The sequence below is a fragment of the Anoplopoma fimbria genome, chromosome 21 (genome assembly GCF_027596085.1).
Source record: "Anoplopoma fimbria isolate UVic2021 breed Golden Eagle Sablefish chromosome 21, Afim_UVic_2022, whole genome shotgun sequence".
NCBI lineage: Eukaryota > Metazoa > Chordata > Actinopteri > Perciformes > Anoplopomatidae > Anoplopoma > Anoplopoma fimbria.
In genome coordinates this window covers 16,849,585-16,875,155 of record NC_072469.1, presented here as the reverse complement: position 1 = coordinate 16,875,155, position 25,571 = coordinate 16,849,585, and the positions used below count along the sequence as shown (strand labels likewise).

At 38.2% G+C, this 25,571-nt stretch overlaps 1 protein-coding gene and 1 pseudogene across 1 annotated transcript; both read left to right on the top strand.

Annotated features, from left to right (window-relative positions):
* Window positions 1-688: 688 nt before the first annotated feature.
* On the top strand, window positions 689-11,158 carry LOC129111118 (cyclic nucleotide-gated cation channel beta-3-like). Its single transcript, XM_054623409.1, has 17 exons — window positions 689-829; window positions 1,407-1,461; window positions 2,576-2,651; window positions 5,914-6,074; window positions 6,188-6,714; window positions 6,804-6,854; window positions 6,938-7,024; window positions 7,120-7,184; window positions 7,356-7,478; window positions 8,606-8,747; window positions 9,124-9,283; window positions 9,464-9,561; window positions 9,650-9,733; window positions 9,888-10,006; window positions 10,223-10,375; window positions 10,889-11,039; window positions 11,138-11,158. Exons 1-17 carry the CDS (start codon window positions 689-691, stop codon window positions 11,156-11,158), a joined length of 2,214 nt encoding a protein of 737 aa, XP_054479384.1.
* Window positions 11,159-12,499: 1,341 nt separating this feature from the next.
* On the top strand, window positions 12,500-25,490 carry LOC129111117 (cyclic nucleotide-gated cation channel beta-3-like; annotated as a pseudogene).
* The last annotated feature ends 81 nt before the right edge of the window (window positions 25,491-25,571 follow it).

The following is a 25,571-nucleotide window of genomic DNA, read 5'->3' as shown; positions in this document are numbered from 1 at the left end:
TCCTGGACTGTAGCGCATACTGCATCAATGCATGTCATCAGCTACTGTATGTTTTGTTCCAGCATGTTCTTAAAAGTAGATTCCTGGTGCAACATCCCAACTGTATTGAAGTAAGTGAAAAACCTTATGATGTTAAATTGTAAATACTTTTACAATTTAACAATGAAGAGGATTCCACATTATCTCCCTGAAGTCACTGGGAAAACCAAGTTTTTTCACTAAAACTTGTTGCGCTAAAGTGTCTTGTGCTTAGATACATTTCTTACTGCCTATAGCCAATTGAAGAATTGGGCTGAAGTGCATTTACCAAGACGTGGGTTGAAGCAGCTCACAACATGAGCAGTAGCATTTCATTTACCTTAAGTGCAACGGTGCATGTGGTCTGTATGTGCACCACATACATGCAGTCTGTATACCCTGCCCTAAGCCCTGCTTTAGTGTTCACCTGTAAGCCTAATGGGATCTTATATGAGATGTTGCTGGTGATGCTTGGGGCTATTCTCTATGCAAGAGTCTTAGTGCTGGTTAAAAGCAGTAATACCATCGAAGCTCACTCGTTTATGAAAGAGGAGGAGAAGAAAAGGTAGACGGAGAGAAAAGAGAGGGTTAATCCAGCAGGGGGATCTTTCAGCTCCTTAGGAATCAGTACCCTTCACAGCAAAGCAGATGCACCTTTAGGATTCAAGACATGTTTGGCAAGTTGAAGGGTCTCCTCAGAGGCCCGCAGGTGCCAGCAGCTTCGGGGACTCCTGACCCGACTCCTGCTCCTGCTCCGCCTCCAGCTCCAGCTCCAGCTCCAGCTCCAGCTCCAGCTCCAGCTCCAGCCAAGGTAAGACTTGTTTGAAAATAAAAAACAGTGTGCTGTATATTCAGTGAGTAAATGGCATTATAAACTGCATATCTAGTGTTTCAAAGGGCATTGGGTTCTTGCGTGATGCCCTGACAAGTGTTCAATAGCTGTCGTACTGTTCAGTATGAGTCAGTGACAGCAGTAGCAGCCAAGACTGAAATCGAGTATGACCACAAAAAATGAAGTATTGTATCAAGCCTGTAATGCAGCAATTTCAATATAGGTTTCCACTAAGATCCAGGCAGTGGCTTCATATCTGCTCCCCCATCCATTCAAATGCTCAGTACTCTTGCCAACAAAGAATCAAATGAAATTGTTCCATTTCATGGACACCATTGAAATCGTTCATTACCCGACGGGCACTTTTGAATTTATTTAATCACAAACACATCTTGTTTTTAAGAGAGTCGAGATCGGGCAAGGGAGTAATTTGTCAAATGCTAAATTCACTTTTCCTTAAAAAGGCGTTCTTAATTAAAATGTCTCTCTAATGACCGTGGTTTGACTAATGAAGGCGAGCATCCGACTATGTGGAAAATGTTGATTTATCTTGTAGGAGGAGAAGCCAGCTGATAAGGAGAATGAGACCAAGAAAGTGGACAAACCGCAGGGTAAGTCATCATTCCTTGGAGAGGCTGAAATTTAGAAAGAGTATTATTTCATGTCTGTTTTTGTTTTGCTTTGTGTCAGACGAGCTTTCCTTCAAATTGAGTTCACTGTCCTTCATCTCTCCACCGAAGCCTGTGGTTAAAACTGTATGGGTGGACCGAATCATACAAAGAGTTCATGAATATGTTTTCACTTTCTGCTAAAATGAACCCATCACTTACTTGCAAGCTCACAAATGTTTACAATTGTTCTCAAATCATTATTTTATCCTTATTGCTGTAATTTTTCAAAACAAAAGTTGGAGAGAATCATTGAGCTCCAAAGTGTCTGCAATCAGCTTTGTGTGCACTTGTAAGGCTGCGATATTGATAAAAAAGAAAATCAGATCTTCAAGACAACAGAGAGGCACAGTCGTTGACTGTTGACAGATTATCAATATGAAAAGTTCAAGTTGTTCAACTTTTCTATCCAAACATCAATGTACCTGCTTTTTGAGCTCTATAACATTGTTAATTGTGTTGCCTTTAGTTTAGACACCTGTCTTGCACCTGCAACTGTAGCATCAAGCTCAGTGGGTCTTTCATAAATCTAGGTCCTGTCAGCCAGGACAGCAGATTAAAGGTGCAACTTAACCCCTAAACAACCCTTAGTTGTATCACATGCAACCCTTTTGGACATTATGAATCTCTTTCATAACTTCTCTTCAGTCTTTCTCCCGTTTTTCTCCCGTTTAGCATGTCTGTATTTAACTAGTGCAGCACAGATGCAGGTGTTTTGCCTGATTGCTTCATATTGAGCTCTGTCATACTAGAAATGTGATTTTTATTATACATTTTTGATTTTCTTGGGATTCGTTATTGCCATGTGAACTTTAAAGCATCATTCAAATTCTTAAGTAACTGCTAGAGGCTTCAACTGACTTAATTTTATAATAATTATGTTATTTGTGTAGCACTTTGCTAAAAACTAAGTTACAGGGAAGCAGAGTAAAACAAAACAAATGAGTAAATAAAATTCAACCTGTAAAATAGAAAATGATAAAATTCAAGGTTTTAAAAATTATCATTACAAAAATCAAGTGATGAAATGTGATTTAGGATTGTTCCCCTTTCCCAGAATCAACTCCGGCCCCAGCTCCAGCACCAACTCCAGCTCTGGCTCCATCTAACCCTGATCAAGCTGGACCTGAGGGGTAGGATCTGCACCCTTGGCAGTTTATTTAGTTTCAAGATGTTTGCAACAATCACAGACAAAACAACACACCTTTATCTTTGTATTTTCTACCTGATCTGACATTTTGATTGCAGGGGAGATGCACTGTCAGTATAACGGAAGCATGGGCAATTAAAGAGAGTAGATGTAGGGTATTTATCTCAAGAGAAAACTCCACTTTAGCTTACCAAACACACGCCTGCCAAGACACCGACACCACAAACAGGTATCAAATTAATTCCCGAATGGACACTAATTAATCAAATGCCCTGGCAAGATCCCAGAGAGAGAAGGAGAGAGAGACAAAGCGCAGAGAACCTAACATGTGATATCTTTATCCCCTGGTGCAACCTGCATATTAAGACAGGGGATGACCTGAAAGTGGATTAAAAGCTTTTCAGCTTTTTAGGTTTAAGAAGCTCATCAGGTCTGCTTCTGGCCAAGCAATAAAAACCATGAAGGCGACACGTTTGGCTGATCCTATCAGTTGTAAACACATTTTACTTTTCCAAATGATGAGAAATGCTGTTAATAATTCATCAGTGGATAATAAAGGAGGGGTGAAAAGACTGAGGAGGAGCTCTATGTGAAGCACAGTTTGAGAATCTTAGTTGGGGGTACTTGAGTCAGACCTTTATTTTGAAAACTACATTTCAATCAGTAAAATCTGTGTGATCTTGGACGTTAAAACAAAACAGATATTTATATTATGATGGACAAAAATTTAAATATGATTGTTTCGATGCATATGTCTAAACTCACACAACGCACAACTGACAATGTGTTTAGGTGTGTTCTTTTTCTATCTATATAAAATAAACGTATTACTTATTTATCCTGCTAACTAACTTCTAAGGTGCACTCAGCTGAAAATTATGCTAATATGACAGTCCTTCAATAAATAATACCTTCATGAAGGTTATAATGTCCGGTTTTTGCATAGTCGTTTTGGAGGCTGGAGAGGTGTTTCTGTTGTTTTGCCTTCCCTCTTTGATATCAGTGCCACAAAAGATTAAACCACAGCTGCAGTTTTGGCAAAAAGCAGATAAGCATCTTAGTATCCTTTGAGTTGAGGTCTAACAGCCTCCAAAATCACTTTCTTTCACTGTGTTTCCCTCACTAATACAACTAATGTGTAGCATTCAACTGTGGAGGACAGTGCTCCACATCAGCATAGTGCAGCCATAATGTAGTACTTCCTACACTATGTCAGTGAAAAGGAAGTGGTGTCATCGCTGTGCCTTTCTGTTTTACTTGTCGTAAACTGTCATAAGAATAGGTTCTTGTCTTTGATTTCATGAAAGTGCTTAAGTTAAACATTTCATTCGCATGACTTGACATAAATACATCTTGCTCCTCCTGTCAGCCAGATGTAATGCTGAGTTATGTCCACTAGGAGGCGACATATGGGCACAGATGTCCCCCTCTCCTGTCTCTACTGCTGAGGCTGAAGTTTCCTGTGTCTTTGTCCGCTGAGCCTCTACACTTAAAATGCCATTCCACAGTATGAATGTCTTTATTTGACATTACAAATTACAATTGCTATGCTAGGCCATGTGTGAAAAGCAGTTCCTGTGGACAGGAAATGACTGTAGTCACTGCAGTTGCTGGTTTTACTGATTTGCTCTGACATGAAGTAGACTAATTAAACCAGCCACAGTATGACTTGACATAAATACACTGCAGTTGCTGGTTTTACTGATTTGCTCTGACATGATGTCCACTGTAGACAGTATTAAACCATGCAATAGTGTGGAAAATGCAGTTTGTGGACAAAATAGCATAGATGCAAGCCCCTGACATGAAGTAGACAGTAATTAAACCAGCCACAGTAGTGTGGATAGTTTGCTGGAATTAAAATGCATAGATGCAAGCCCCTCTCATACTTGTAGGTGTTTTTTTTAGCCAGAGGAAAAAAAGCTGTAAACACAACAGTGACATATAAGCTTATGTTGATATCGACAACTTAACAGCACAAAGTTGGCCGTTTAGACATTCAGCTGGTGCATTAACATTTTCATTTGTTGCAGTTTTTTTTCCTGGTACCTTGGCAAATGTTAGTCCAATCTAACGTCTGTTTTTGGTCGCAACTTAATACTTAGGGAAATATCTGGTTCTGTTCTTTAGCTTCTAAATTCTCCACTATGTTCGCCAGCTTTTCACTCACTGTGTCTGTCTGCTGTTTGGTGGTGAGCTGGGAGTGAACAGTTGGTTTTATGGAGCTTTTATCTACTGAAACAGCGGCCAACTCTGGCCCAAAAATGATACAATACAATACAATATATCTATATTGTCCACCAGGGTGGAAATTTAAAACAAGCATATAGCCATATTCCAGGTCAGTTTCTACTCATTCTACTCACAGTCATGTTTAGAATATTAACACCTGAGGATGAAGAACTTATCAAATACATATTTAGTTCCCAGAAAGCTCAGACTGGCTTTCAGTGTTTGGCAACTAATTTCCATACCATTGACACAATTGCAGAAAGTGTATTCTTAGATACAAAGTCTAGGTGACCGTACCAGGCAGGCAGGTGAAACGTTTAAACACTATTAACAATAGTTCTGTACACTAGTTTTAAAATCAGCTGACTAACACCAAGGCCACTACGTTTCCTGAGAGGATAATGTCGCTGTGAGCATCTCTTCATAATATACTTAAGAACTGTACCGAGGTATTTCAAGTTCATCAAGTGTAACTGGCTCTAATTTCAAATCTTGCTTTTTGCAGTTTATTAATTGTCTTGTCTTGGCCACATTCATTTCTAGCTGGCTAATGCGACACCATGTTTGAAAGGCCCTTGTGTGGGCCCGATAGGCAGCTTCACTGAATGGGTTTTCTGTACAAGACTAACTAAGGCCATTTTAGCAGCATACATAACCAATCTAAAATGTTTCTCATTGATCAAAAATGCATTGGTAAAGAGTGAAAATAACTATGCTAAGAGAGTAGTGAGAGAGAGAGAGCCAAAACAGTGAAGCTGCGCTCCTGAAAACCAAAAACAATGAACTGAAAGACCCTAAAATCTCAATAGATATTGAAAAATATTGAAAATATTGATTACAGTCACTAAGTTACAACTGTTTTACTCTAGAACGTCCCCTCAGACTAGTCTATAAATATTGTGCTATCTCCCTCATTACACAAATAACTGGCCAATTTACCCTCTTCCATTATTATGAGATTAAAAACAAGATTGTGTGTCTAATTTTTTTCTGATGTTATTTTTCATCTTCAGACAGGAGTCGGCCCCTCCTCCACCTGCTCCCATTGTCATCAATAAGTATTCAGACGAGCAGCTCAGATCCATAATCAAACGCATGAGAGAGAGACTGGATCTCTATAAGGAGAAGGTGCATGATCAATATGCTTCATCCCCAGAGATCAGCCCCCCTGTCAGTGAGTACAAACACCCAGTATAGAGCTTCTCAAAGCTTCATATCTTCAAATTATGAATATTTAAATCTGAATTATATGTTTAAGCACACTCAGTCTTAATATTGTCCATTCAGCACCTTTGATGCACAAAGACAAATACACAAAAGTCATAGAGGAGAGGAAGCAGCAGGCAGAGGAGGAGCGCATAAAGAAGGAAGAAGCCGATAAGAAGAAGAAAGAGGAGCAGGAGAAGAAAAAGAAGGAGGCCGATCAGAAGAAGAAAGAGGATGAGGAGAAAAAGAAAACAGAGGAGGCCAATTTGGAGAAAAAGGAGGAGAAGGATTTGAAGACCAAGTTCAAAGAAGCCGCCTGGTCTTCGGTGGACATTGTGCTGAAGCCAATTGAGGCCCTGATGGACCCGGTGCTGGGGTACACCATTGACCCTTTCACAGACCGTCGCTACATCGCCTGGCTGAGCTTGGTGACGCTGGCCTTCAACTACAACACCTGGTTCATTACAGCCCGTCTGTGTTTCCCCTACCACACTGAGAGCGCCATCCCTTTCTGGTTTGTCATGGATTTGCTGGCCGACTTCATCTACCTCACAGACTCCATCATCTTCCAGGCCCGCAAACAGTTTGTCAAAGCAGGAGACATTATAGTAAGTCTGGTAAAACCCCGGCCAATGGAGCTTGATACTGAGAATGCTTTAAGATATGACCAAATGACAATTTGTTCTCTACCTTTCAGAAAGACAGAGTGGTGACAAGGAAGAACTACAGAGATTCGGAGAGATTCGTGGTACGGTAACTTGAATTCTTTGAACTTCGAACATTAGGATGAACTCGTCTTAGTGACCTCACACATCTGTCTCTCCTCAACAGCTGGACATGATATCCCTCTTGCCATTCGACTTGTTGTACTTACAGTTCGGATTCAAATCCATTTTCAGATTCAATCGCCTGCTGAAGGTGAATTTATTCATGTGTTACAAAGATCAATTGATCAAAAATGTTGTTTCCTTCCTGTGGTTGCCTTGGCTGACATTTTCATCCTTTTTCTCAAGGCGGATACATTTTTTGAGTTCAGCGATCGTCTAGAGAGCCTCATGGCTAAGGCATACATCTGGAGGTTAGTCACATGAAATAAATTTAGCAACCATGATATTGTCATTTTTGTTGTTATCATATATGTACATCATTAAAAAAAAGAACTGAAAACTATGTCTTAAAACATTAGGATGTGTAGAAATAATGAATACAGGCAGTGAAATAGACAGACAAGTCTTTTCTTTTCTATTAGAGTGATTCGAACCATCGGATATCTTCTCTTCATGCTCCACCTCAACGCTTGCTTTTACTATGTGGCTTCAGAATACCAGGGCATCGGGAAAACTAAATGGGTCTATTCTGGTCTGGGCAATGCGTAAGTACAGAACCTTTATATGCTTGCTTGTGTTTGAGTGTATGGCATTCTTTTTTGTTTTTTCTCCTCATTGCATGCTTCTAAAACGTGTATCTAAGTATCTGTAATGTGCTCTTTCTGACTTTTATTAAAATAAGAATACCACTACCTTTAATACCACTGCTACTAGTTTACCACATTGTGTCAAATTCAAAATGAAAAGCGATCCTTTTGTCTCAAGAAAACATGTTGACCTTATGTCAACACATTAGTGAAGCGCAGTAAGATTACGCTATTTGCAAACTGCAATGGAGTGAAGACTTCGGTGATGTAATCATTGTAAAAGACACTTCCCAGTTCAAAAGGAAAAACTTTCACAGCATCCTAACCATCAGAGCATTCATTAATTTAACTACAACACTCATTTTAGTTAATGATTTATTAATTTATGATGAGTTAAGAGTAATTCCTCTTTTGCTTTTTAAGACACACAATTGATAAGGCTACCATGCATGAGGAAGTGTGATGACATGGGCATCAAACACAACACAGAGCTCTTAGTCACTGCAATGATTTCTGCACTGAAACAGTTGATTGCTGCACTGAAAACAATGAGTTCCAGTTGTCTTCATCACTGAGACATCCAAAGATGGTCACAAATTGAAAATGTCTCCTATGTTCCATCTCTGCTGCTGCTGCTGTAGTTACCTCAGCTGCTTCTTCTATGCGGAGAAATCACTGCTGATGATCGCTGAGTTGCCATTTCCAGACACCATGTTCGGACAGATCTTTCAGATGACAAACTACCTTTTTGGGGCTTTCTTTATGTCCGTCATTCTTGGCCAGGTAGTTTATTTGTAATATTTGTTCAATCTTTGATTGCCCTATATTTCTTTTTTTCATTAGTATTATTTACATTTTTTAATGATGAGTGTTTGGATTATTTTGCTTTTGATTTGCAATTTTTTTGGTGAAAACTTTGCAGCAAGACATCAAGGGAACAAACTTGGAAAAAAAGGGAGAAATAACAATAATTCCTCCCAAACACATGCGCACACATGCATCTATCTGTTTGTCCCCAAAAATCCACCCCATGACATATAGAGTTGTTTGTGACAGCCCCTCTAACGCCCCCACCCTCTTCACAGGTATCTGCGTTGTTACTACTATGCCGTCCGCAGTCTGATCAACATCGGGGGTCTTAACGAACCCCATACCGTCTTTGAGATTACCTTTCAGATGACTAACTTTTTCACGGGCGTCTTTGTGTTCTCCAGTTTGATTGGACAGGTAACATAGAGACACTCTCTGCACGTAGCATGAGTCAAAGTCCCAGCATGCTCAGTTCCTCTGGAAACCTTATAGAAATTAGCACCTCTAAATTAGCGTGACTTTTCCCACTTGTCTTGTTAATGTAGTGACCGATGAATGAAACCCTTCGTGTTAGAAATGACAATCATCAGTCATCTTACCATACTAGTTCACCATACTCACTAACACCCCATCATCCGTTACTGTATTTCACTGGTTCCCTGTGAAGTCTTGACTGTCAAAAAGCTTGGTAAATGTTGTAATTGTAGCATTTTAACAACAAAAGCTGTCTAATTGACAGTAGAGTTTTCCTCAGTTGATGTTTATGATTATTCTCACCGTCATCTTGCCTCAGATGAGAGACGTCATCGGTGCAGCCACAGCAGGACAGACCTACTTTAGATCCTCCATGGACGGCACCGTGGACTACATGGTGAACAACCACATCCCCTCTTTGGTGCAGAACCGAGTCCGCACCTGGTACACCTACACCTGGGACGCACAGGGCATGCTGGGTCAGTAACACTGGACAAAGTGCTCAGTTCAGTTTTAACCGGATACTAGGAAGCCTTGAAGTATAAGAAACCAGTTAGTACTTCACATATATCACCTTAAAAAAGTGGTTCTACTTCCCTCTGTAGCTCCAGAAGTATAAGATCCCAGAATAAACTCCTTTTTCATCTTGATGCTTTCAGATGAGTCCGAGCTGCTGGATAAGATGCCTCTGGTGATGAGAACCGCCATCGCTGTTGACATCAACCTGACCACCTTTCAGAAGATAGATCTTTTCAAGGTGCCTTTTCAAGACCCCACAAACGCAATAAAACAAGCATACTGCACCCTTAAAAATAATTCAATAAAATATAGTTTTTTCTCTACAGGGGTGTGACCAGCAGATGTTGGTGGACATGTTACTGAGGCTCAAGTCTATTGTCTATTTACCAGGAGACTTTGTAGTGAAGAAAGTGAGTTCGCATTCTTATCAAATAGTGACCTGAAATTTAATATTTGAATCTTTTTCATCCTTGAAAACCCCATAAATAAAACCTTTGTGTAAATATCCACTGTCTATTCTTCAGTATGTTTTTGCATGTTTAAATGACTTTGCCCTCTCTGCAGGGCGACATCGGTAAAGAGATGTACATCATTAAAAGCGGAGCAGTGCAGGTGGTTGGAGGACCTGACAACAGTATTGTGTTCGTTACACTAAAGGCTGGCTGTGTGTTTGGAGAAATCAGGTACTAGAAAGTTCAGCCTTTGTCATTGTCAGAACGAATACATAGGCTGAGGAAAGAACCCTTAAGAGCGTTGTTAATTGTAGTTTTCACACTTTGATAAATATCATCCTTTTTAATGTGCAAAGATGTGCTCCCCATTAGAAGATAATATATTAAAATCCATACACAAAGAACACTTTCAGGGATTTTTTGTCATAAAATGTTTTTCTTTCTCAGTCTGTTGCAATCCTCTAAAGATGGAGGGAACAGGCGGACAGCTAATGTCAAAGCCTACGGCTTCGCTAACCTTTTTGTTCTGGAGAAGAAAGACCTGTTTGACATCCTGGTGCACTACCCAGAGTCTCAGAAAGTGTTGGCCAGGAAGGGAAGGTGAGTCAGGCTGTCTCACACCCTCACTTGGGGGAGCTCCTGCACACTGTCACAAGTCAAGAAGGTGGTGATGCAATTATAATTGTGTAAATGAGAGTAAAACAAAAAATGAACACACATTTTCCAATGCAAAGACTTATTCATTTACCATCTTTATGGGGGGTGGGGGGCCATCAAAAAACAAATTAACAAACTCTGACATGCAGCTGACATATAATAAGTTTATCCATTGTTTTTACTATAAGTAACCTCTTAAAACGTTAAATAATAAAATAATGACTTGCAGAACTTGATGACAGTTATTACCTACATGCGAATACATTTCTCTCATAAATCAGAACACTACTGTTTTTCAGCAGCAAATTGAAACTTTTTATATCTACTTTTCTGATAGAATTCTTTAAACACAGCCATATCTCCATTCTATGAACCAATATATTTGATCAAGCTTTGCAATATCCAATACGTCCGAGGCTGTTTGTTTAGCCAGCTTCTCTGTTTCTGCTCTTGCAGGAAACTCATGAAGGCGAAGGGACCAGCAGCAGCTAAAGCAGAGGTGGAAAAGAAGAAAGGATTGGCGCTGTTCGGACCCAAACCACCCACACCCAAACTGCTGCGTGCTTTCGGTGGAAACTTCAACCAGAACATTATTAACAAAATGAAGGTAACAATGCCTACATTTCTATCTATATGTCGTAATTTAAAAGCTATTGCAGTTATGCTGATTGCTAAACCCATATTTTGTGTTTTTTTCCCCCACAGAGTGCTGCTGGTGGCCAGTGAGGAGTGTAGTGAGCTTATTTTTTATAACTCCTTTTTGGGAGTGAATGTACAGTTTTGTTTTCAACCTCTTACTACTTACTCTTTTGTACTAAGTCTTTATTTCCTGTCATTTGAAGATGTATTGTTTAAAACAGATGCTTCTGTTATTGCCCATATTGTTTGACATGCGTGACATCACCAGATAACACAAGATCAGCAAAACTGCTCCACAAAACCCACCTAACTAAGACAACAAGCAGATTCAAACTCCAAAAATGTACTTATTTATATATAACACATATTTCCAAACTATTTTGATGAGATGTTCAATATTTGAATCTGTCTGTGAACCTCAACTACTGCCTCTAGGGGAAACTGCTTATTTGATATTTATCTACCAATTCCCTTTGTATTGTTTGTCTGCTTTTATTGGCTATATTTTCAGTTTGACAATGTCAAAGTCTAGCAGAGATTATCTTTCATAACAATTGTTAAAAAATAATGCTCATGATATAATATTTGATCTGCGTTAATATCTGCTTAAATAAATAATTCCCGAACTAACTACAGTTTACTGATATTGGCATCTTGTCCTGTTTGTTTGCATGTTACGTGTCTGTCTGTTTGTTAGTACAGGAGGAGTTACTGTCAGGGAGAGAGAGAGAGGTTCTAACTAATCCTGTTAGCCAGACAGGGACATTGTAAGGTTTAATCAACTAAGTGGCCTCTGAGTTTGTGAACTCTGTAGTCAGAGTGGATTGAAATAACCCCAGCAGTCTTATTTTACCCCAGCTACCATGTAGTTTATGTGTTATGCTATGATTAGATATATTAAAACATGTAATCAGTTTTGTGTGAAATGCAAAGGCAATACTAACAGTATTATTTATTTCAATAAACTTAGTAGCCAGTTTGTTATAATGAAAATATATCCTTTCCCAAACTTCTTTGGCTGATATTAATTCCTCTTTTCATTTGATCATTGATTATTAAGAAGCCACACGTATTAATTATTATGATTCATATTTGCCAACAAATGATGAAGTAACTAGGTCTTAAATTAGACCTCTTAATCGGTCCATGGACTGGATTTAACACTGCGATAGGACAGTTGTCTTTCCTGGAAGTGATTGGCATCTGTGATGGCTGATCTGGTCTTTACTTCAGGAGAAACGGGGAGTGCCCACAGGGAATTAATGGGTCCAAGAAATTCAATTGCGTCATTCTGTTGTTTGGATTTGAGACGAGGATTGCAGGGCGTCCAGGGACTCTCGTAAGAATCTGAAAAACACATTAAAAGCGTCTTCAGGAGGAGAAGGGGACTGGTTAGCCTGTTTGCTTTAGTCCACACCAATACCCGCCATGTTCAGCAGGTTTAAAAAGTTGATGGGGGCTCCTGAGCCTCCCCCTGCCCAAGCTGAGACCGCACCTCCTACCCCACCTCCTCCAGCTAAGGTAAGGCCTCTTTCTTATATCTTACATACAGTATAAAACACCTGGACCAGTACAGTGTTTTAAAAGCATTTCTTAACCTTCATGTTAGTATAATCTGCATATTTTCATATTCATTTTAGGGTTAGGGTAATTAGGGTATTAGCATGTGTGCGCCATTTAAACCAAACATTGCATTAGTCAGGTTCTGTGCTCGCTACCAGCTCGTATCTCTGGTTACACAGGAGTTGTATTAAAGGTAAACCATGGCAGGTGATTCAGATCACTTAAAGCCTCTGAAGCAGCTTGGCACTGATGAAGGCAGGGATGGTGCAGCTTCAGCAGGGAGGATTGGTCTGCATGGGTGGATTTACAATTGCTCATTCACTGCAGAATTGTTTATTTACAGGACGAAAAGCCCCCTGAAAAGAAGGATGAAAAAGAGCAGCCAAAGAAAGAGGAGGAAAAGAAAGAAGAAGGGAGGACAGAGGAGGTAAAAAAAGAAGAGGAGAAGAAGGAAGAAGAGCCAAAACCAGGTAAGAAGTCTCATGTTTTCAACCGATATGGCTGCAAGCGATCATTGGCAGAGTTATGTTATCTGGCAGAGGACAGAGCGATGAACTCAACCATGTTAGGACCAGGGCCTCTCAGCAATATTTAGTAGCACTTCTTTTACATAAAATATTGTCTATATAGCATCTGTTATGCTGCTTTCCAGCTGATTAATTGACTTCAGGAAAAAAGCTATGTACTATTCACATCACTATAACTACCTTTGCCAAGTACAATGAATGTACAAGGACTTAGACATCTAGTAGGGACACAAGTTCATGAAGTACACCTTGTACACACATTTAAGAAAGTTATGCAGTACACTCTACTCTAAGTTGCTTTGAATTATTTCTCATGGATTTTCCTCATTTGTGAATGTAAAGTGACGAGTCTCACTTCAGGCAGACATTTGATTAAAGTTCCAGTGGTTTTAAATAAGAATAATAATGTCATGCTCTTGGGTCTTTGTTGAGTCTGTTTCCTGATTTGTTTTGAACAGTCTTCTCCTCTTGTGTCTTATATTGTATTACTTCCTGTTTTTGTGAGTTTTCCCACCTTTTATTTGTCTGCCTTGCCATGATCAGTTTCACCTGACCTGCACTCACCTCAGCTCCTGCTCACCTGTTCTAACTTCGTTAGTGGATTTATGCCACATCAGTTCCTTTGTTCTTTGCCGGTTAATCATCTTTGCTGGAGTTTTGTTAGCTGTTTATCTGTTTTCTGCCTGCCTATATGCTGTTACCTGCCTGCATTTGGACTCACTGACTGTAAACTTTTTTTGTAATAAATCATTGAACTGCACCAGACTGTCAGTCCTAACCTGCTGCCTGCTCTCCCTAACTGTGACAAAATATCCTCCTGAAGACTGCATAATGTGCTTTAAAGCTCTTTTTGTACAGCTCCCTAGTGCATTTTTATTAGAAATAATAAAAAATGATGCTTAACTGCACTTTTTTCTACTTGGAATTTTACATTTTAATCTGAATGTAGACTCCATTTCGTAGAGAACATATCTTGTGCAGATTCTGGAGCCAAGGTTTTCTTCACATATTTATTTTTGAGTGATTTATTTTTCAACAACAATGTAGTTAAGGGTCTGTCACAGTAATTTAAAAGTATTAAAGGGAAAATTCCCCACCTCTGTGAGACTTATTAACAAACTTCCTTCAAACCGGACAGTAAATCAAATTCATCAAACTCTTCTTGGTTAGTCTTTCCGCTTTTCCAAAAACATTTTTTATTGACATTGTTCCCCAAAGCTGGAGTAGCGCTCTGTAGTTCTTCCTCATTTCCAACTATCTCAAATTATGTCACTGGATGCAGGGAGAACAACAGATTTTGCAGCTGTGCCCCAGAGACACAGAAAACATCAGAAGACTCATCAACTGTAGATGTTTTTGTCATACAATATCCTTAATTCAGATTGATAGAGGTAAGGTTGGAAGTTAAGGAATTTGATTTGATTTAAAAGTGCTGCTGTATTTTTTTTCTTCCAGCTCCTGCCCCAGCTGCTGCTGCTCCTGCTGCTGCTCCTGCTGCTGCTCCAGCTGCTGCTCCTGCTGCTGCTCCTGCTGCTGCTCCTGCTGCTGCTCCAGCTGCCGCTGCTCCAGCTGCTGCTGCTGCTCCTGCTGCTGTCAATCCAGATGGGGCTGAAGGGTAATAATTCATCCTATACTGTGTTTATCTCACATAGTTTGAGTCAGGATAGGTTCCAGTCCCTTGGGCACCTGCACAGGTTAGGCGGGTATGGGGGGCTGATGGACATGACAGTACTACTGACATTTCAAGCTTTCAAAAGTGACCTTATTGAATTCAGATTTTTATTGTTTGGGTAAAATACAAATCTTTGGAAATCCCTTCTTTTTAGTCACATTCCCAAAAACTAAAAATAATATCAAAATCATGAATGGTTCTGTTGTCTTTAATGCGCTACCCTACTCATTTATATTCATGTATCTGTGTAGCTCTATAATGACAATGATTACGAGCCTATGATCTTAAATTCTTAAGTGTGGTACTTTGTGTGGTAAGAACTGGTGCACAAGACACTAATACAGTGGAAATGTTGGTGCAGATGTTACTTGTTAAGTTGATTTGAACTATGATATTTTTATTAGTTTTGTTGTGTTGTCTGTGTTGTGAGATTATAGAGAAGACAAACATTTAAAAACAATAAGTAATGATGTTTTTCCTCTCTTTTTTTATAATTTGCTTATTATAGTACAAAGGTGAGACTTTAACAGTGATTAGTAGCTATACACGTGGAACTTGACTAGACTGAAAATACCTTGATCCTGGAGCTTAAGCTCTGTCCATTTCAGGAGTATACCAGCTAGTTCAACATAGCCCAGTAAGCAATTACAGCTGTCTGTGAATCTTTTTTTTTTTTACATTGTAGCATTCAGTATTTACATAATTTCAAAAACTTAAGACATAACTGCTGATAATATCTGCAATTTAAATCTAAACTTGTTAAATTTAATTTCCAAATATACATTAAATATTTTAACCAATGCAGATGAACAGTATACTCTGAGTGTCTGCAAGGTCTGCATAGCTGCACCTCCATTTTTTCAGCTTTCCTCACAATAAGTACTGCAGACATACAGTATGTGAGCTGAAGTAACAGCAGCCATGATCACAGTGTGACTCTCAGCCTGTGACTCCAAAAGTAGCAAAGGCGATTAGGAGCTTAGTGGCATTTGTGACTGAGAACGATCAGTTATAGCATTCACAACGCAAGTGGGAATTCATTTCAAATAATTCATTTTTCTCTTTGCAGATGATTTAATGTATTTATGTTTCTTTATTAGCAAATTAACAATAGCTGAAATAGAGATATTTGAGAGAAAAAAAACATATTTTTCTCTGAGGTTCAGCTAAAAGTGGAAACAGAATTCCAACCTGTTTGTTATATATAGATTATTATGATACAGAGCCAATATAGGGTTGTGTGTCTCTCTGCCTTTTTTCTTCTACCTCAGAAGATGAAGAGTGACAATAATAACATGAATTACACCCCCACATTTGCAAAATTGTCTCATTTAATTGAGGATACTCTTGTCATAAAATCATAACAAAATGATCTCCAATTCAGCCCCCTCACTTCTCTTTGATGTAGCTGCACCTTTTCTCTGATAATCCGTTATTCACTTTTCTTTTTCCTTTGCTCCCTGTTTTCAGTGAAGAAGCCCCTCCTCCTCCTCCTCCACCTGTTGTCTACTTCCGTGACACAGATGATACGCTCAGAAATGTAATCAAGATGTTAAGAGAGCGGACAAAGATCCTCAAAGATAAAGCCATAGACCCTTATGCCACTTCCCCAGAAATCACCCCACCTGTCAGTAAGTACGGACATGTACAAAGCAACATGCAATCAGAAAACAAGCACACAAACATGACCAAAGTGGCGTAGTGGAGAGCAAGGTAGTTCTCCAATCAGCACACAAACATGACCAAAGCGCCATTTAACTCTCCATCACTCTCTTTGTCTAGCACCTATTCTGAGGAAGGAGGACTACATCAGATTGAAGGAAGAGGAGCGAATAGCAAAAGAAGAAGCGGATAAAAAGAAGGCAGAAGAGGCAGCAAAAAAGGCAGAGGAGAAGAAGAAAAAGGACGAGGAGAAAAAGCTGGAGGCAGAAAAGAAAGCGGAGGAGGAGAGGCTGGCGGAGGAGGCTAAGAAGAAAGCAAAGATCCTCCCAGACATCAGCTGCTCCTTCTTCGACATCCTCTTCCATCCAGTTGAGAGCCAGTTGGATACCAAACTGGGACAGACTTTAGATCCTTTAGGTATGTATGGTGCTCACAGGGAACAGGACAGCTGGGATTAAATGAACACAACATAAAAACACAAAAATGTCTGTCTGTTTCTCTCCAGATCATCGGTATATTGCCTGGCTGTCCCTGGTAGCCTTGGCGTTCAACTACAACGTTTGGTTTTGCACTGCGCGGATGGTCTTCCCTTACCATAATGAAACCAACAACCCCTTCTGGATATCTTTCGACATTCTTAGTGATGTAGTGAATGTCATTGACATCATTGTTTGGCAGCCTCGACTACAGTTTGTCAAAGCCGGCGATGTTATTGTAAGTCACAAAACATAATGAAGCAACTGTGTGTAATTCGTATCTGTGATAATTTGCAAACATATCTAAACCCACCCAAACTGTAAAATGGTGTGTGATTTCTTTTTTTGTTTGTTTTCTGCAGAAAGACGGACGTATGGCTAAAGCGCACTATCGGAAATCATATCGATTTAAGGTAAGATTGTAACGATATGTCCAGTGGCCGAAACTAACTATTTACATTTACAAGTACTGCAATTATTTACAGTTTTGAGGAAAGTATTTCTATTTTACACCTCATTATATTCCTACTTTACTACATCTTGTAGGGTAATTTTATCTCCACTTCAGTTATCCGACAGCCCTAGTTACTGGTTAATATGATAACTTTATGAAATATAACACAATAACCTCTTACACCTTGGTATAGGTCTAGTTTTTTATGATACCAGCATCTTCATGGTAGCTTTAAAACTGAGCCTGCTGCACCCTCCGAAAAAAAGTGTGTCGGTCGGATTGTAAACAGGTCAAAAATGAAACCAGTGGTGGCCAGTGGTTTTTAAAATTGTGACCGCTTACAACAAAACAGTGTTTGTTCATGTGTCAAATGTCAATGATTTGGTAGCAGTTCCAGCAAGATACTTTTCTCCCCTATCTTCTCACATGGTTTAATTTCAATAACTGCTCATAGCTCAAAGAAGTGAAATTAATAGTTATTTTTTCAAAAAAGCATAATGACAAATTGGTGTAGCAGCAGATTTCAGTTTTGTCTATTTAGTATAATCTGATGACCCCTCAGATTTATCTTGTGACCCTTTGGAGGGGCCCCACCCCTAGGTTGGGATCCACTGGACTAAACTATCCAACTGTATATAAAGTGATTTAAAATTAGCTTCACCTCAACCCACTGAAAGGGTTAAATGCTATCATAGTGCATCAGCATTAATTAACAATAAAACAATATATCAGTCAATTACTTTTACTGTAATATTTTAAGTACATTTAGCAGATCGTTATACTAAAGCTAAATTTAAAATGAAGGAGCTGTACTGGTAATGGAGCATTCTCACAATGGTATACCACTTATTTTACTTAAGTAAATGATCTTAATTAATTCCTCCGACACTGTGTATGTCCCGCAAAGTTAATCTTTTACGTGAATTATGGGGATCAAATCATGGAATTTAACAAACCTGAAACAAATCCAATACATTTTTTTATGCCTCTCTTTTTAGATTGATCTCATCAGTATCATCCCCTTTGACCTCCTCAGCCTGCACTTTGAATTCTCCTCCATATACAGAGTCAACCGCTTTATCAGGGTAGGAAGCCGACTTGGTTTTTTTTTTTTTTTTCTGATGATGTAAATGAAGAAAAACAGTTATTCAGACCCCTTTAAATTTTTCACTCTTTTGTTTCATTGCAGCCATTTGCTAAAATCGAAAAAGAAAAGTAAATAAAATAATTTTAGTGTGAAAAGACATATATGCTGTTCAGTCCCTAACTTGTTTGCTTTCTTGTGTGTTCTAGCTTGAGTCCTTCTTTGAGTTTAGCGATCGACTTGAGAGTATCATGGCCAAGGCCTACATCTGGAGGTAAATGCTCCCGGAACAACAGCAGGAGCAAATCAATACTATTGTTTATCCAATTGTTAGTAAACTGATGTTCAACTTATATCATTAGATGAACTGTACGGTTAAGTTGGCTGTAAGCAAAAAAAGATGCTTGTTGACAGTTTGAGTTTCTTAACCATTTACTTTTCAATTGCTTGTCATGTGCACATGCTGTTAGCTGTTCAGTTTATAGTTTTTCCACTACTATATCTTGATAATGCTTGCAACAAAAACGACCATTACGCCACACACAGTTAAGTTCAGTTCCTTCTAATCCTTAAAATATCGTTGTCTTTCTATTGCAGAGTGATGCGCACCACAGGTTACCTGCTCTTCGCTCTCCATGTCAACAGCTGTGCATACTATGTTGCCTCGGAGCACCAGGGCTTTAAGACGACCACATGGGTGTATGATGGAGAGGGCATGGCGTATGTACTTTTTACTTTGTCTCGTTTGTGACGTTTGTGATTATAGATGTTGTTGCCAGAGCTCTCTGTGGTGCTAAATACTATTTTTAGACATAACTTTAGCATTCATATGCTAATTATACCAGTTTTACACAAATGTCTAAATGAATAAAAATGTCAAAGGGATGACATTTTGGACAGGCATTGATGAAAAGGGCAACTTGACTGGTTGGCAGAGGCAAAAAACCTCAAGGCAGTAATAGTTTATGACATTCTAAATCCTAACATTTTTTAAAGGCATACTACACTAGACCATTACATGACATTTTATGACATGTTATACTATGACTTTTTTAACATTATATGGTATACTATACATGATATTATATTGCATACTATATAATTCAATTTTAGTGAGAAAACTCAATGGAGCCCTGGTGCAGACCAAAACACTAAATCGAGACTATTTGAAAAGTCTCTGGTGCGGTTAGTGTGAAAAGCAAACGAACTAACCACAGGATTTTATGAAAGCAGATATGTAATTTAAGTGTGTTTTCAAGTGTGTTTTCAATGCTTTTTCATCGTGAAATCTGTTCAAGAATTGATCTTGTTGATCTGTAACGTTTTTTATGTCAAATCAAAAATGTTGCTGCATCTTAATCGTCAAGACTGTCGTTATCGTGACTAAGAGTCATGCCAGGGCCCGCCCAGAAAATGTTGGAGAACTAGGGAGGGCCGGAGAACTGCAGGGTCTGTGCCCACGGCCGAGTGCCCTCAAAAATTAAACGATGAAATAGCATACCTTTTAGGAATACAAGAACAAAAGCTCTCTTCCTGGGCTTGTCTAGCTCGTAGCGCTGGTAAACATCCTAACTAGGCTAACGTTAGTGTTTAGCAACGGCCTGGAAGGGTATAGCCAAATCCGATGCAGAGTAAGGACGCCAAGCGAGTCAGTTTTGACTTTTCGACATACAATACCATGACCTTTTTTTGACATACTATACCAAGACTTTTTTCAACATACTATACTATGACTTATTTATGACTTATTTTGACATACTATACTATGACTTTTTAATTCATTTTTTCGACATGCTGTACTTTGACTTTTTTTGTCATACTATGACTTTTTCATTATTTCTTTCGACATACTATACTATGACTTTTTCATGGCTTTTTGACATAGTAGAATCACTTTTTCATCACTTTTTCGAAATACAATACCATGACATTTTACAATGACTTTTTTTCATTACCTATTTCGACATACTATACAATGACTTTTTATGACATACTATACTTTTCGAACTATTTCGACATGCCTTTTTTTAAACCTTTTTTTCGGCGTTCTATACAATTACTTTTTTGGACATACTATACTATGACTTTTTAAAAACATACTACACTGACTTTTCTGCATTTTATACAAGGATTTTTTCCTTTTTCTACATATTCTACTTTGAGTTATTTTTTACTTTTTCTCAATATCATATACATCACCTTTTACGCTGCTTTTTTTGTGTAACTACATGGCCAAGTGTAAAACCTGGCATGGGACTCCCCTCTTCCCAGCTCTCAAGAACCACAAGCAAACAGAAATATGCAACCCTTTAAAAGTTTATTTAAAATATACAACTTCAGGGTGGGCGAACATCAAAACAATAAACAAATACAATACAGGAAAACTTACCTTACCTAATCAAATAATGAAACAAAGGACAAGTTGCTAACCTAACTTCTGCCAGAAAAATAGAAGAGGGTTAACCAAAATTTTACCAAACCTGGGCTGTTCAATTAACATAACCTAATCATTTCACGTAGAACATGTTGGCTGGCCTTCTCGCTTGAGAGAGGAGAGCTGTCAAAAGCTGAGGGAAGCAGGCCTTGTGAACCTGAAGCTTGGAGCTTCGAACAAATCCGCTCCCCCGAAATCCCTACACACCCACACAACAGCAATCATCCACTCAGCCCGCCAGCCAAGCTCACCTGCAGCCCATCAAACACATGCTCCATAGCTGAGAGAGAGATCCACAACATACAACAGAAAATGAAATCAATTTATAATGTAATAAACTCACATTGTTTTCACTTTTACAATTTACGATATACAATAATATGACTTTTTTGCCAAATTTTGAGACTTGCTATACGATGGCATTTTTTCCCCTTTTTTCGACATACTTAACTATGACTTTTAATTATTTCAACTTTCTATACTATGACTACTTTTCGACATACTATATTATAATTTTTTTTAAAGAATTCGACATATTATTTTATTTAAAAAAAGAAAATTCGACATACAATACATGGCTTTCTTCACTTTTCTGGACACACAACACTATGAATTTTTCGACATTCGTTACTATTTATTTTTTCTCACTTTTCAAAATACAAACCATAACTTTTTTTCGACAAACCATTTCATGGCTTTTTAAAAGAAATTCGGCATACTATACTTTGAATTAAAAAAAAAAAAAATCCACAGAGTATTCTGTCTTTTTTCCGTGTTTTTCAAGATACATCACTAACTTTTTTTGACATACTATACTATGACTTTTAAAGAAAATTTGAAATACTAAACTTCACTTTTACAATTTACGAGATACAATAATATTTTTTGATACTATACTATGACTTTTTTATGACTTTATCGACATACAATATATACCATGAACTTTTTTCGACATACAGTATTATACTATGATTTTTACTTCATTTTTCTACATACTATGACCTTTTTCAACATTCTGTACCATGAGTGTTTTTTAACTTTTGACTTTTATCTCATGACAAACTAAACTATTGCTTTTTCATGACTTATTTGACATACTATACTATACTTATTTTGACAAATTATATTTTCATTTTCAATAATTTCTTGGGACACACTATACAATGACTTTTTAAATACTTTATCAACATACAATACTATGACTTTTGCTTGTAGCTTTTTTGGACAAACTATAGCACATTACTTTTTTGTTGTTTAGCCTAGTATTGCCTTTTATGACTTATTACATAATAAAAAATGCCTTTTTTGCTCACTAAACTGTGAATATTTTATGACTTCTGCGAGAAAATATACTATGGCTTTTTTAGTACTTTTAATTACTTACTGTACTATGAATATTTCATAGAATTTTTTTACTTTTTGGCATACTATACTAAGTTTTGTTGATATAATATGGCTTTTTTTTTTTACTCTTCATTACATACCATTACCATGACCTATTTTTATTATTTTAGACACAGGATACTATGACTTTTTGAGATTTCTCATGACCTAATATACGTCATGGCTTTATCATGACTTTCATACTATACTATGACTTTATTATTTTTTATGTCATACCATGACTTTTTTGACATAATGTACTATGTTTTTTATGTCAATATTGATTTCTAATGACATACTATACTACCCTTTTATCCTGTCTTTTTACCATATACTTTGCTATGACCTTTTGTGATTATTTTTATTCTCGACTGATTTTTACAGCATCCTATAATGTGCATTTTTGGGCTTTTTTAAAAAGATATACTATCAAGTTTTCTATTACATATTGTATCACTTTTGGACATAATATACCATGACTTTTTATAACTTTTTCTTCTTACTATACTATGATTTAATTGTTATACGTACTATACTATAAAAATGTTTTTGCACAAACTCAAAGATGAACTCTAAGATTTGGCTAGTCAAGGTCCCTTTTACCCCACCTCCGTCCTTCTCCTGAACGCCACTATCACAGGAACCTCTTGAGGAAATTGTTGGCACAAATGTCCACTTGGACTCAAGGATGAACTTATTGAAATTTGGTTTTCAAAGTCATTGTCACATCACATAATATGTTTTTCCCATATGCTAATTCAGACAATTTCACACAAATGTTAAATAAAATAACATCATGAAGTGATGACATTTTGGACAGACCTAGGTGTAACTTTAGTGTTTGGCAGAAGCATACAATGGCAAGGCAAAAATTCTTGTTATCGAGATGAAATTAAGATGTACTCTGTCCTTCCACAGGTACCTGCGTTGTTACTACTTTGCAGTCCGCAGTCTAATCAACATCGGCGGTCTTCCAGAGCCTGTAACCATCTTTGAGATATCTTTTCAGATGGCCAACTTTTTCATTGGCGTCTTTGTGTTCTCTAGTCTGATTGGACAGGTACGTTGGAGGAGGGTTTTTAAAAATAAATTAAATTCCAAACTATTCATATTGCACGTCCCACCAAAAGCTTATCTTCACAATGTATATTGTAACTGAACAGGCTCCCTATCCATCTGTGTTTCATTCTCCCAGATGAGGGACGTCATAGGAGCGGCAACAGCAGGTGAGACATATTTTCGGGCATCTATGGACGGATGTGTTGACTACATGAATACCTACAATATTCCCAGAAGTGTCCAGAACAGAATCCGGACCTGGTACAACTACACCTGGGCAGCTCAGGGAATGCTCGGTGAGTCTTAGAAATCTTTGTCAGAAATGTATGAAAAAAAACCTTCTGAGACACTTTAGCACTCACGTAAGCCAGAATAATATCAAAATGACAAGGCAATTTTTCAGAGATGTCAAGAACTTTTGACATCTTACTGTATGTTGAGGTATCGATGTCCTCTCCAGACGAGTCTGAGCTGCTAGACAAGATGCCTCTGGTGATGAGAACTGCCATCGCTGTGGACATCAACCTGACAACCTTCCAGAAGATCGCATTGTTTCAGGTGAGTCAGCAGTCACCATGTCCTCCTTGATTGGAGATAAAATTAAAATGAGTTTTGGAAAATGTGATAAACATGTGGACCAATACACTTCCATCTGAGCACAGCACTGAAAACCTGATATTGACCGTTCCAGGGGTGTGACCAGCAGATGTTGGTGGACATGTTGCTGAGGCTCAAGTCAATTGTCTATCTACCTGGAGACTTTGTAGTGAAAAAGTGAGTATAAGTGTTTGTGTGTAAATGATAAACCCTGGTGATCATCATAAAGGAAATAACCAAAAACATTTTCATGGTTTCATCATCTGAGTGTAATGCTGACCTCTGCGTTCATGTACTGCATTTCCTCTGCAGGGCGACATCGGTAAAGAGATGTACATCATCAAAAGTGGAGCAGTGCAGGTGGTTGGAGGACCTGACAACAGTATTGTGTTCGTAACACTGAAGTCTGGCTGCGTGTTTGGAGAAATCAGGTTTGTCTGCGTTTAGTGATCTGTGACAACTAGAACATACAAAAACAAGATAAAAGAAATTCAACAAGACACATATTAATCCTTAATTTTCATCATGTTCTCATCAAGTAAGTGTCTTGATGACAATGATTGGCATGATAATAAGTATTGTACAAGGACAATATATTTGCTTCAGTTAAATCTGATGCTGGTATTTCTTACCTTAAACATATATAAACTGTATTATGGCACAGTACACAAAGATGGCTGTAGCTTTGCCGTTCTATTGTACAGTCAATATTACAGTCAGTCCCTGCATTTCCCAAGAGACAAATGTTATTTAAAATGGACACAGTGGACATATGGTAATCTTTTTTTTTTTTTTTTTTTTTGCATGTGTCCCTATCACAGTTTACTACAGTCTGCCAAGGATGGAGGAAACAGGCGCACAGCTAACGTGAAAGCACACGGCTTTGCTAACCTTTTTGTCCTTGAGAAGAAAGACTTGTTTGATATCCTCATCCACTACCCAGAGTCTCAAAAAGTGTTGGCCAGGAAGGGAAGGTAAGTTATTTACAGTCATATTTGGTATGCAAAAGATTGATTGTGGCTATGGCTCTATTTTAACAAGTAGATTATCTGCACCAACTTCTAAACACCTAGTTCAAATCCTTGTGATACTACAGAAAATCCAAATGTGCTAAAAAAAAAAATCTGTAATGCAGCTCATTAAGGACTGTGTCTGTGTGTGATTGTGAAGGAAACTTACCAAAGCCAAAGCCCCTGCAGGAGCTAAACCCAATGAGGAGAAGCCGAAAGGTTTGACATTGTTTGGACAAAAACCACCGACACCGAAACTGCTGAAAGTCCTTGCCAATTTCCGCAAAGGAGCCAAGGTAATGTCTTTAGAGTGATGCAGCATTCTTCATACAGAGATAACTGGGATAGTGTGGGTTGGTTGTTGACAAGTAGCCTTGTACTGCTATAGGAAAGGGTAACTGGTACCAAACTCACAGGAGACACACTGCAGGTTTTACCCAAGACACAATGACATAACACATTCTTGTTTGTCTTTGTCCACAGACAAAGCAGACATGAGTGGGATGTGTGATGGAGCTGAAGTCCACCACTTTAAATCTGGAACATTTTTGTATACAACTCTTTTCTACTGGAAAGCTG

What these genes read in the sequence shown, in the direction of transcription:
- LOC129111118 (XM_054623409.1), top strand. Translation starts at nt 689, where the DNA reads ATGTTTGGCAAGTTGAAGGGTCTCCTCAGAGGCCCGCAGGTGCCAGCA. An exon ending in AGAGATCAGCCCCCCTGTCA is followed by an intron (nt 6,075 to 6,187) that starts GTGAGTACAAAC and finishes TTGTCCATTCAG; the next exon opens with CACCTTTGATGCACAAAGAC. An exon ending in GAGACTTTGTAGTGAAGAAA is followed by an intron (nt 9,734 to 9,887) that starts GTGAGTTCGCAT and finishes CCCTCTCTGCAG; the next exon opens with GGCGACATCGGTAAAGAGAT.